The sequence below is a fragment of the Helicoverpa armigera genome, chromosome 29 (assembly GCF_030705265.1).
Source record: "Helicoverpa armigera isolate CAAS_96S chromosome 29, ASM3070526v1, whole genome shotgun sequence".
Classification (NCBI taxonomy): domain Eukaryota; kingdom Metazoa; phylum Arthropoda; class Insecta; order Lepidoptera; family Noctuidae; genus Helicoverpa; species Helicoverpa armigera.
In genome coordinates, this window is record NC_087148.1 from 1,362,367 (window position 1) to 1,375,212 (window position 12,846).

A 12,846-nucleotide genomic window follows, 5' to 3' on the forward strand; every position below is an offset into this window, starting at 1 on the left:
GTGTGGTAAGAGGCGACTAAGGGAGCTAAGGCCTAGTGCATCCCACCAGCACTTTGGGCTCAATAGCATTCCCAAGAAGGGTTAGCGTCAGGCAGCCGGCCGGATTATATGATTTCTATCCAAAAAAATGACAGTATAGATACCTACTTCTCTCACGCTCTTAAGGCTATGTGCCAACCAAACTGATTGTCAGCCGCCGAATATCAGCGTCTATGCATAGCGTAATAACGTATCGTAGGTTAGATGTCAACGAACTAGTGAATATGTATGGAAATACAATAAACTGCGTAACGTTCGCTCACATTCGGCGGCTGACAGTCAGTTTAGTTTGAACACAGTCTTAAAAGTCAATCATTCTAACTTAGAAGTCATTGCTTTTTCTACAGATTAGAGATTAAAGAACTTCAACAATTTTAAAATACAAAATGGGTACCAAAGAAGAAATAGATCCAGCTCAAGCATTAGAAGAAAAAGTGTTCAGTCGGAATACGGCTATGGATGAAATCACTGCACGCGGAGACTCGGCCGTTCAGCAGTTCTACTGCGGCGCCTCCGTGTTCGTGACAGGCGGCTCCGGCTTCCTCGGCAAGCAGCTCGTAGAGAAACTCTTCAGGTGGGAGTCTAGCTCGACAAAGCTGTAACAGGTCATCTGAATTTGATCAGAAAAAATGAAAAACATTTTTTATATAAATAAATATTTTTTCAGGGCCACAAAAGTAGCAAAAGTCTTCGTTCTATTGAGACCAAAGAAAGGAAAACAGATGCTGGAAAGACTTCAGGAAATGTTACAGGATCCCGTGAGTAGTTTTTGTATTTAACAAGCCCTGGTGTAAAAGTTTTCTCAAATGAGCCTGACTCTGGTTATTTGTAACAACGAGTATTACTAAGTAGCATTACGTATGTGCCCTTGAAAGGACGGGGTTTAACACCGCCGAACTGTTTTGTGAAAGTTTCTAAAACCCTCAACGTGAATCGAAGCCGAGAACTTGTACACAGCTGTCGCATTACGCGACAACTAGAACAACAAGTCAGTAGAAGTGGTGTTCAAAACACATCATCATCCCCCGAGCCTTTTCCCAACTATGTTGGGGTCGGCTTCCAGTCTAACCGGATTCAGCTCAGTACCAGTGCTTTACAAGAAGCGACTGCCTATCTGACCTCAACCCAGTTACCCGGGCAACCCGATACCCCTTGGTTAGACTGGTGTCAGACTTACTGGCTTCTGACTACCCGTAACGACTGCCAAGGATGTTCAAAATACATGTTGCCCAAAAAATATTTTAGGTGACAGGGTTAGCACATAAAATTCTAATATAAATATTGATTTGCAGGTTTTCGATATCCTTCGAGACACACAACCGGATTTTGTTGACAAATTAGTACCAATAGCTGGTGATGTCGCTGACATGAGACTGGGTATCAGCGATGGAGACTGGGATACTATTACAGAGGAGGTAAGCTAGTCAGAAGCCCTTTAAAAGAGTTGGATTGCCAATTACCATTTGTTATTTTCCAGTCTTAATCATTATCTCTATGCTCGTATTCTTTATATATATAATCCATAATCTACCTTGGTCTTATCCCAGCTATGTTTGGGGTCCGCTTCCAGTTTGCTGGGTGCATCTGAGTACCAGTGTATCACATGGAGCTACTGTCGATCTGGCCATCTCAATCCAGTTACTATTTGACTCTACTACTGGCTGCACTGTACTGTCTATCATCATCCTCCGAGCCTTTTTCCCAACAATGTTGAGGTCGGTTTCCAGTCTAACCGGATTCAGCTGAGTACCAGTGCTTTACAAGAAGCGACTACCTATCTGACCTCCTCAACCCAGTTACCCGGGCAACCCGATACCCCTTGATACCCGTAACGACTGCCAAGGATGTTCTATGACAGCCGGGACCTACAGTTTAACGTGCCATCCAAAACACAGTCAATGGTGTCTAAGATTTACTTAGAAAGTACATACAAACTTAGAAAAGTTGCATTAGACTCTTACTTGAGAATTTGGTCCTTTACCCACTAGGCCACCAGGACTGTACTGACTACTCGAATGCTAAAAAGACTTTTATACTTTATGTGAATATATGCCAATTCTATAATTTAGACAGAAATAATTATGCATATGGCTGCGACCACGAGGTTTGATGAGCCACTCCGAGCTGCCACAGTAATCAACGTGCGAGGTGCAAGAGAGGCGCTACTCCTCGGGAAAGCCTGCAAGAAGCTCAAGTAAGTGAAAAGTAAAGGACCTGTTTTAAAGTACCATTGTTCTGAAGTGTTTATCAAATCGCATATTGAATAAAAACACCGGCCGAGTGCGAGTCGGACTTGCATGCGAAGGGTTCCGTACCATTTTTTATAAAACCGCATCTACCTATTAACGTCATCGATATATCGAGCAAAAAATCACGTTTGTTGTATGGGAGCCCCCCAAAATATTTATTTTATTATAGTTTTCAGTATTTTTTGTTGTGTTATGAAAGTTTCAACTCTCTATTACGGTTCATGAGATAAAGCCTGGTGCCAGACGGACGGACGGACAGAGGAGCGAAAACTATAGGGTCCCGTTTTACCCTTTGGGTACGGAACCCTAAAAAAGGGATGATCACAAAAATCTTAGCTGTTTAAAACCCACTCCAACCTACTCAGCTCTGCTTTGGTAAAAATATTATCTTGGCATAATATCTTGGCATAAATATTCCGTTAATAGCCCAAGAGCCAGCGACTGCCAGACATTCGTTTTGCATAAAGACTGAAACCTTGTATGGGCATCAACATTAAAGTAGGTATGAACGATAGACTACTTCGAAGTTTGACTAAAGATTGCATCAGAAAACACAAGGTGTTGATTTGCATCCGTGCCATATTCAAGGACGTAATTATGCTAATGTTTGATATGATTCTCGACCCAAATCAACAAAAAATTGGTACGTAATTATTTTTATTTTTTACAGCAACAGCTTGTAGCTCCAATTCTTTGTTCGATTGGTTTAAACATAGGCTTATATTATTTCTCTTCACTCCCAGGTCCTATGTCCACGTTTCAACGGCGTACGCACAAGCGTGCGACTTTCGCATCAACGGTGATATATTAGAAGATTTCTACAAAAGTCCAGTTGACCCTGAGGCTCTCATCAAGATAGCGGAAACTACCGACGAAGATAGAATTAATAAAATTTCTGATGAGTAAGTTATGTTCAACATACTCTATATTGTATTTTTTTAGACTTTATTAATTTACAGTGAGACTTATTTTATTTTTTGTAGGTACATAAACTAAAAATATTTCGCGCTCGCTTCGCTCGCGCCGCCGTCTACACCTACCGTTCTTTCAATACTTAGCGGGTGCTTGGGTACCAATTCTTTTTTTTAAGTTTAGTTTTTTACTGTACCCTTATTCTTTGTTTTGCGTTTTCCAACCCCAAGTCCCGTCAAAAAATGGTGAAACTAAAAGGGTTCCGAAGTCAAAAGAATTCGGGAACCGCTATACACGACACATTGTATTGTACAGTCAACTTCAGGTCAATGGGAACAGTTTTATAGGAAAATCGTAGTTATTACTATAGAGTTAAGGAGCATGACAGGTACCACTGATGTGCAGTCTACCGTACATATATTTCTTTACAAGTGTATGTTAACTTTGTTTCAGTTTGATAACAAATTGGCCGAATACATATTCGTTTACTAAAGCCGTGGCCGAGGAGACAGTCAAGACTTTGGGCGAGGATATGCCTCTCTGCATTGTGAGGCCTGCTATAGGTACGTTCTTCAATTGAAATATTGACCAAATTCTTCTTCTTCCTCCTGCTCCTGTTCCCAATCTTACTTGGGGTCGGCGCAATATGTCATTCTCTTCCATTTTCCTCTGTCACTCGTCATACTGACACTCACTCCCTTCCTATTCATGTCATCTTTCAGGCAATCCATCCATCTTTTCCTAGGTCTTCCTCTTCCTCTCCGTCCATCTACATTCATGCTTAGCACACATTTTGTTGCAATATTGATCAAATTGATGGGACCGAATCAATTGGCGAAAATTTACCGGTGTAAGGCGCCATGAATCACACAATATTTCTTCTGATCTACTGTTTCTAAGCAAAAAGTAACCAAATACCCGCGAACCCATCTGAAATGTCCGCAAAATTGCAATCTTTGTGTGTGGACTCGCGCCAATGTGTACATATTTGTTCTTTTAAAAAGAAAAGCTTATAACGATAATATATTTTCAGTGGTACCTTCTAAACGAGAGCCGAGACCTGGATGGGTAGATATGTCAAACGTCTACGGTGCCAGTGGGGTGAGTACTCAAAATTTTTCATTGGTGACTTGGTTCGCAACTCAAGAACGTAGGATTCCAACAGTACCCGACCCGGTCTATCTGAACGGACCCCGTTCCGAGAGCATCGGCGCGCATTTTTCTTTTCACACAGACATAAAAAAGCATGCAAACGGAGCCAAACGTCAAGAAAAAATACACGATCGGAGTCGGTCGGCTCCTCTTATTATTTAACAACGAGTGCATTCGAGCATTCTCAATGACAAAAGCAGTGCGCATGCAAAAATAAACCTTACTTCAAATATCTACTTAGTACTCAATTTTCAACGTGTTAAGAATTTGCTCTGCTCTCCTCAACTGTCAAAGACATGGTCATCATCATCATCATCACCTCAGCCATAGGACGTCCACTGCTGAACATAGGCCTCCCCCTTAGATCTCCACAGATACCTGTTGGAGGCGACCTGCATCCAGCGTCTCCCGGCGACCTTTATAAGGTCGTCTGTCCACCTTGTTGGACATGACAAGACATGGTATTTCATGATATTAGTTTAAGATGATAAATGATTCATCTGATAAATCCTTTCTATTGCAGACTATTCTAGGGTCTTGCATGGGTCTCGTGCATGCACAATTCTTCGATAAAGTGACCCAATTGGGTCTGATCCCTGTGGATTACGTAAATAATACGATTATAGCCTCTGCCTATGAGACTGCCAAGAGAACTGCTGATGGAGACAATAGCATCAAGGTTTATGCTATTACTGGATCTACGAGGAATCCTGTAGATTTGGGTAAGAAATTTTCAAATATATTTTCCTGTTTATTTTCAGAAAATTCTGTGACTTAAGATTTTTAAGCAGCAACTGCTTATCTGACCTTCTCAACCTAAGCCGGGTCCAGACATATATCATTTGCCCGATCCGATTACCGTAGCCGTATCGTTAACGCATATGTGGACGGGTAATGATACGCGTAACATGATACGCGATCTCGATACGCCGTTATGATACGACCCGTCCCATATCGTGTACCATCTACGGATTCGGAGCTAATCGGAGGCGTCCACAACTTGCCACGGTGCTTGTTACGATATCTACCTACAACTTATGTAATGAAATAGACAACTCGTTGAAAAACTTAAAATAAAAATAAATCGTCCTCGGCTTCCACCCAACCGGATGTAGCCGAGTACCAGTGCTTTACAAGGAGAGACTGCCCTATCTGACCTCCTCAACCCAGTAACTCGGGCAACCCAATACCCGTTCGTTAGACTGGTGTCAGACGTACTGGCTTCTGACTACCCTTAACGACTGCGAAGGATGTTCAAAGACAGCCGGGACTTGCAGTTTAACCATTTTTCCTCTTATATTTGAAGTTGATTAACAGCAATCAAATTGTTACAGGCAAGGTATTTCAAGTAGTTTCTACCGACGTCCGAAAAATCATGTCTCCAGCTGCCGTGTTCTACGGGTTTGCGTTGCAAACGACTAATGCTACCATATTCTGGATATATTCCTGGCTTCTACATCTGATACCTGCCTACGTTCTCGATGCCGTCTGCTTCGCTATCGGAAAGGAGAGAAGGTGAGGAGATTTTCTTATATCTATAGTTAAGGTCGAAAGGTACTTTTTTTTTTCCGACGTCAAAAATCATCAAATGACCCCTCCCGCCGTGGGTTAGCAGCGGTGAGGGAGTGTCAGACTCTTACTGACTAAAAACCGTAGTGTTCCGTCATAGGCCTTTTATGTACCAGGGCCGCGGTATCTCTTTCGAACAACCCGCAGCAGGTCGAAAGGTACTCGAGTGGAGACCTGGAACTGACAAATGCATGCATAGGATGGCCACTACCTTCATTCATGGTCAAATTATCTGACCTGTTCCTTTTGAAAATCAAAGGGAAAGGCCTAATGTATAGCAGTGAACGTCCTAATGGTTGTCATGATGAAGATGAAGGTCAATAACCCCAGGTCTTTTTTGGGAGGTTGGTAAATGGATCACCCCATTGTGGATGCAACGGAAAATAGTGTCAGACTTGAACATATTAAATCTATAAACTATGCTCCTTCTGGACCCCGTATTGGGTGGGAAGGCCGTATTGCTCCCAGAGCAGATGGCCGATGGAGCCGAAAAGTGCTGGAGTGGAGACCACGGACTAGCAAGCGCAGCGTAGGACGTCCACCAATAAGGTGGACAGACGACTTTATAAAGGTCGCCGGAAGACGCTGGATGCAGGTCGCATCCAACAGATATCTGTGGAGATCTGAGGGGGAGGCCTATGTTCAGCAGTGGACGTCCTATGGCTGAGATGATGATGATGATGATGATAATGGAATCGTTGATCGCGATTACACAGGCCCTGAAACACACAGATTATAATATGAGTAACGTAAAAGCGACAAAACTAATCGTCAGACTCGACCACAAAGGATGGTGATTTCATTATCCATTTTGCCCCTTTTTTGTACGTTTTTTTTTCCTTTTCAGATTCGTGAAACTATACAAGAAAATGTACAAACTACAAGTAGTATTATCTTACTTCGCCTGCTTCCAATGGCGGTTTATCGACGACAATACTGCTAAACTCTTCGATAGCTTATCGGAAGCCGACAAAGCTATCTTTGAATTTGATGTCAAAAAGATCGATTGGGTAGAATACGTGTTGATCTGGTATTTAGGTTTAAGAAAATATGTTATCAAAGATGGTTTGCAAGGTACAACGAAGGGAGTAAGAAATCAAGAGATTTTCAAATACCTCTTGTTTATTATAGGACCTCTGTATATGTATTCTTTATATAAACTGCTGTATTTTTCTTTGTTAGTGTTATGTTACACTGTAAGATATGTATTATCAATAAAATTGTTTTGATGTATGTATTGTATACCTACTTATTTATTGGGTCGACCTGTATGTAACTATGTTACCGTAATTGCACAAAGCTCCATTAAATTAAAGTTAAAGCTTCATTAAGTCTATTGCTCTGTCACTTTATATCTTGTTGGCAAAGAAAGCCAGCAATAGATTAAAATAACCCTTAACTTTAAATGAGCTTTGTGCAACTGACGGTATGTAATGGAGTAAAAGGTAACTAATTTAACCATCTCCCAAGAATCGTAGAACCGTGAAAATTGCCAGCTGTATGTAGTTCTGATTCATCATCCTCCGAGCCTTTTTCCCAACCTATGTTGGGGTCGGCTTCCAGTCTAACCGGATTCAGCTGAGTACGAGTGCTTTACAAGAAGCGACACTATTATTCTAGTGATTTTTAACATTTGAAAATTTTTAAGTTCATATACCGATTTCTTAAAAGACTAATAAGAAGCAACAGTAGTTGAGGTACCGTGTCTGAACCAATACATATTATTCGGAAAAAATCATGCACTCATTAGCTTTATATACGCCTGCTATCAAATCCTTACATATTTTTTTAGGGGACAAATTAAAAGCCATTTTTTAAATAACGTTTTATTTAAAAAAAATGCATTGCAACGAAATGTGGTGGGACCAGAACAGTACACTCACAAAATTTGTTCTCTCTATCCCTTTCACACACGTTCTAAACTACAACAAGTTATTATAGAACGAGAACCACAAATTAAAACTATAAAAAATCACAGTTGACAATATTCTAAAACGATGACAAAACTCAATTTTTAAAGAGGCGTATTCCATTTTTTACTTTGGCGTAGTCCCCAAACGGCGTATTGTGAGCAAGCCCAATTTGCGTAGTTTAAGAACCAGTGTGAAAAAGGACAAAAAATGACACGTTACCTAAATTCCTTCGATCGGAAATCGGTCCGACTGCCTTCCGATATTAATACGGCATTGTGAAAAATATCCTTCCGATGTTGTCGGTCCGATGTCGCGTCGGTCCGATGTCGCGTCGGTCCGATTTATCGTTCATGCTGATTCAGTCTACGCAAACTGGTGACTTCCATGCCGTATATTGAGAAACTTGTGGGCTCCGTGAATTTCACCTGTAGAATGAAGAAATACGGTTAATTTGTTCTTAGAAGAATTAGGCCCAGACTCCTACAAAAAATTGTGGAAAAGTTAAAAAATCTTTATATAAGTTTGTTTTATTGCCCCTAAAATCTAAATAACTACTAAACCGATTTGAAAAAATCTTTACTGTTAGGAAGACTATCCTATATTTTTTTTCCCGGTATGGACAGTAGTTACCACGGGACGCGGGTGATCCCGTGAAAAAAATTGCTAGTGGTTAAATTATTAATATGCATTATGATCAATACTTCTAGTTTGCTAGAAGCATTCTAAGATACAACAACTTTGAAATTGCAATTTTCTTCAAGTAAATTTTTAGGATCTTATATCATTGTATTTAGAACAGTAGTGCCCGTTTTCACCAACAATCTCTTAACGTTTCCCTAACTAAGTGTCTCTTAGAATAAGGGCTCCCCCAATAATAAAGGTTATAAGGGACACTTAAACTTTGGTGAAAATGAAATTCGTATTAAGTGTTCCCTAAATGCTCTTAGGAGATCCCTAAATTTTGGTGGTGAAAGTGGGCATTAGACTTCTTATTATATTGGAAATATTAACCTCTTTATCTTCATCATCCGTATCCGGTTGTTGTGATTTGCTCGATCTTCTCGGCTAAAGAGAGAAAAAAATTGTAAGTTAAATTACTTTCCTATCTCCTTTCTCTACTAATAAATATGTTATTTTATTATCTTAAATTGCTGGACTGCTTTGAAAAAAAACATAATTCTTCTGTCCTTATAATTTTTTTGCAGCCTTAAAAGGGAAACCTTAATATATGTAGAATGCTAGTGCTTAAAGCTTATAAATAAAATTATTGTAAATACTTACAGTATCTTCAAGATGCTCCACTTCAGATGTTGGTGGAATATTGGGTCCTAATTTTTCAGCCAATGATTGTACCTGAAAACAGAAGAAGAAAAAAAGTTATTTATTCAGAGAAGGCTGAAGATCAGCACTTTTTGAAGGTAGAATTTAGTAAGAAGATAAGAAGACTCACGTTAGGATATTGAGAGAAGCAAGCCCTTGCTCTGCCAATGCAGGGTGGGGCTACGGCCCGGCCGTACCTGTCTCTATCAGCCGGATCGAACATGTAGTAACCTGGGAAAAATATTATTATTAACATCTCATACATCATTTCCCGAGCCTTTTCCCAACTATGTAAATCCTATGTAAAACCTGGGAGAAATATGCAGAAGTTAAGTTATTTTCAGAACGGGCTCTACATACTCCATTTGAGTAGACGCTTAACTAAAGGTAAACAATCTTCATCTTTATCTCCCGAGCCTTTTCCCAACTATGTTGGGGTCGGCTTCCAGTCTCACTGGATGCAGCTGAGTTCCAGTGTTTTTACAACGAGCGATTGCCTATCTGACCTCCTCAACCCAGTTACCCGGGGAAAATATCATTCATCCATCCAGCTTGTTTGGTATTGTACAATTCTTTCAAATTATCTAGTTATTTAAGCAACCGCAGACTATAGCTAGTTATTTAAGGGAACATAGATTAAGCCACAGATGAACGTTACGGATATTCAGAAGCTAGAAAGTCACTTTTCAAGAGATACCTCAGTTAAAAATAGTTACTTTTTAATAATATTACTTGGCAAGTTTTAATAGAAAATTAAATACTTGATTCATTGCGTTTAGTAGGTTTATAACAAGGTGTGTGAAAACTTGCCAAGGAACATTATTAAAAAGTAACTATTTTTAACTGAGGTATGTGTATGGAACTTGGTACTTATTCAGATCTCACTTCTTTTGTAGGCGAAGGATTTCCATATTATCGAACTTGGCAGCCTTTCACATTTTTGTTTAGGGTGGTAATATTCTTGCACAAGTAACTGAGTTGAGGAGAACAGACAGACAATTTCTTTTTGCAAAAAACTTTTTCATTGGAAACTGTCCCAAACATATTTAAGGAAAAGGCCAGGCGGATTATAGTAAACACCGGAAAAAACACTTGTAAAAGACTAGACATATAAATAAATACCTCGCGGAGTCCTAAACAGTGCAACAGCAAAGTCCCCTTTGCCGGTAACGAAGACGCCAGACTTCTCCTCTCTGAAGAACTCCCCAATTTGCTGCACCAGGTCCACATCCAGAGCGCCCTTGTGTCTAGACTTGTAGACGACCACGCGGCACACGCAGTTCCCAGGAGTGTAGAATTTACGGAGAATCTGATGATGGGATAGAGGTATAAGAAATTAGGAAACTGTTGGGGCTTATTATAGCTATACATTAACTATGTAAGTAGACATCTGTGGATGTTAAATAAGAAATGAAAGTGCGAATTGCTTTTTACACATCTTTGAAGGATTCGACTCGCCCAGATTTATAATAATTATATTTGTTCGAGTTGCCTACATAGAAACTATTATTCTTAAAAGTCGTGATTGCACTTTCGTTTCGAATTAACCCTATAACCGTAGTAACTATTATAGTAATCTTTGCTATAACTAGCAATTTTTAACCATCGATGAAAAAACAGGGTGTTATAAGTTTTACTGCTGATACCTATGTGTCTATATCTATGAATGTGTCGGTGGCACTCACCTCCTAAATCGCTGAACCAATTCTCATTGTGCAAAGAAAGACTTATCTCAATCTGACAACATCCTAACTAAAGTATACAACGAACCTGTTCCATAGCCAATATCTTGGTAGGCGGATGGAAGTGCAGGTAGCTGTCCTGGTACAGCTGGTCTCCGCTCTCCAGGATCTGGTCAAGGGTTGTGGTGCACCAGCGGCAGACGTCTTCTACTCGGGACATCGCTACGGCCATCACGGCACAGGCTACCGCCTAGAAATAATTTAGTTTGGAAATAATTACTAAACAGATACAAATATGTTTGCAACCAATCCTTACTTAGATATATAAAAAATGCTGTACCTATGTACACTTTAGTTTGGTTACACGCGCTACTTTCAGGAATAAATTGATCCGAATTGTTTTTTTTTTTCAGTGCTAGGCAGCCCATTTATCGAGGAAAGTGATAAGTCTTTTTTCCGGGTGTGCGAAGTTTTAGGCCACTGGTAATACATGCTATTAATATTACAACTACCAAAATAAAATAATAAAAAATTGTATGTATGGATTTATGGATATTTAACCTAATGGATATTGACGAAACTTGGCTGTAACTAAATATAATGTAGGATTCTTTTTACGGGTACACGAAGTTCTTAGTTTCCTTGAAACACTCCACTAGTAATAAATCAAATATAATTAGTATAACTCTTACCTGGTTCCCTCTAGAAGCATGGGAGAACTTCCTGCAAGCGATGGAGTGTTGTGCCGACATGAACTGAGTGCCATCGCTCAGGACCAACCACCCACTCGTGTTACGTTGTCCTGAAAGATACAAATCGCTTTAGATTTTACGCACTACTTATGCACGCAAAGCCGTCGAACTTAAGTACCCCCGCACAACGCAAACTTAGTCGTCTGACTTAGTCCGAACGAAGTGGAGCAACCCCTTCTGTTTTTGCTTTTGATGGGAAATCATCAAATGACCTTTCCCTCTGTGGGTTACTAGCGTAAGGGTCCGTTCAGATAGACCGGCTCGGAGAGCATCAGCGCGCATTTTTCTTTTCACACAGACCGGAGCCGATCTGCTGCGCAAGCATTAAAGAGCATGCAAACGGAGCCAAACTTCAAGAAAAAATACACGATTGGAGCCGGTCGGCTCCTCTTATTATTTTACACCGACCGCATTCGAGCATTCTCAATGACAAAAGGTGTGCGCATGCACAAATGAACCTTACTTCAAATACTAAGTAGGTACTCAATTTTCATCATGTTAAGAATTTGCTCTGCTCTCCGACCCGGTCTATTTGAACGGACCCTATGGGGGTGTCAGACTCTGAACTAACTAAACCCCATCATGTGCCTTCGTAGGCTTTTTAGTCGCGGTAGCTCTTTCAGACAATCTCGCAGCCCCGGCAGGCCTTGGCCCTGCTGGGCCCCGCTAGGGGAGCAATCCCTACTTATAAAAATTAGGCGCGATTTTCCATACTTTTTGTATGATATGTATACATATAAAGTTAGCAACATTTAAATAAAAATATGTTTATTATAAGTTAAGCAGGTATTAACATTCTAAGTACAAACACAGATTACTTAATAGTTAGTAGGTAGTACATAGTTAATAAAAATAGTCAAATTATTACCGAATAGTCCTGAAGAAGTTGAAGCGTAACTTCTAGACTTTTTCTTTAGTTTAGGAGACATATTTTCTGGTTTATTAATTCTGGGAGCATTTTTATTTTTGACTAGCTGTTGCCCGCAACTTCGTCTGCGTGGGCAATATAGAATAGTCAAAATACTACTTATCCCGTAGGTGCATTCTTTCACGTGACAGTATAATTAGGATTAGCACTTAGCAGTCGCATAGATTCATTGATCAAGGTTGTGTTGTGGATGTGACCATTTATCTAAACAAAAGAAGTAAAGTTTGTGACGTTGTGAATATCTCTGGATCCAGTCAGCCAATTTTGAAAATTATAACGTATGGTGCGTAAGTAATTTTCACAGGAAACAGTTATAATCTATGTCTATAT

The 12,846-nt window shown here is 40.0% G+C and overlaps 2 protein-coding genes across 2 annotated transcripts in view; one reads left to right on the forward strand and one right to left on the reverse strand.

The window, feature by feature from the left end:
* The first annotated feature begins 367 nt into the window (after positions 1–367).
* On the forward strand, positions 368–7,169 carry LOC110381110 (fatty acyl-CoA reductase wat). Its single transcript, XM_064042583.1, has 10 exons — positions 368–613; positions 707–797; positions 1,332–1,454; positions 2,109–2,233; positions 3,032–3,190; positions 3,654–3,763; positions 4,234–4,301; positions 4,876–5,074; positions 5,687–5,867; positions 6,769–7,169. The coding sequence occupies exons 1-10, from the start codon at positions 426–428 to the stop codon at positions 7,148–7,150; spliced, it is 1,626 nt and encodes a 541-aa protein (XP_063898653.1). The 5' UTR covers positions 368–425; the 3' UTR covers positions 7,151–7,169.
* Positions 7,170–7,738: 569 nt separating this feature from the next.
* Positions 7,739–12,846, reverse strand: part of LOC110381109 (uncharacterized) — a 49,359-nt gene continuing 44,251 nt past the window's right edge. Inside the window, 7 exon segments of the mRNA XM_064042582.1 lie at positions 7,739–8,259; positions 8,846–8,899; positions 9,116–9,187; positions 9,285–9,385; positions 10,277–10,463; positions 10,925–11,086; positions 11,529–11,638. Coding sequence (XP_063898652.1) covers positions 8,176–8,259; positions 8,846–8,899; positions 9,116–9,187; positions 9,285–9,385; positions 10,277–10,463; positions 10,925–11,086; positions 11,529–11,638 — 770 coding nt within the window. The 3' untranslated portion in view covers positions 7,739–8,175.

What these genes read in the sequence shown, in the direction of transcription:
- LOC110381110 (XM_064042583.1), top strand. Translation starts at nt 426, where the DNA reads ATGGGTACCAAAGAAGAAATAGATCCAGCTCAAGCATTAGAAGAAAAA. An exon ending in GGGATACTATTACAGAGGAG is followed by an intron (nt 1,455 to 2,108) that starts GTAAGCTAGTCA and finishes TCTATAATTTAG; the next exon opens with ACAGAAATAATTATGCATAT. An exon ending in ATTAATAAAATTTCTGATGA is followed by an intron (nt 3,191 to 3,653) that starts GTAAGTTATGTT and finishes ACTTTGTTTCAG; the next exon opens with TTTGATAACAAATTGGCCGA.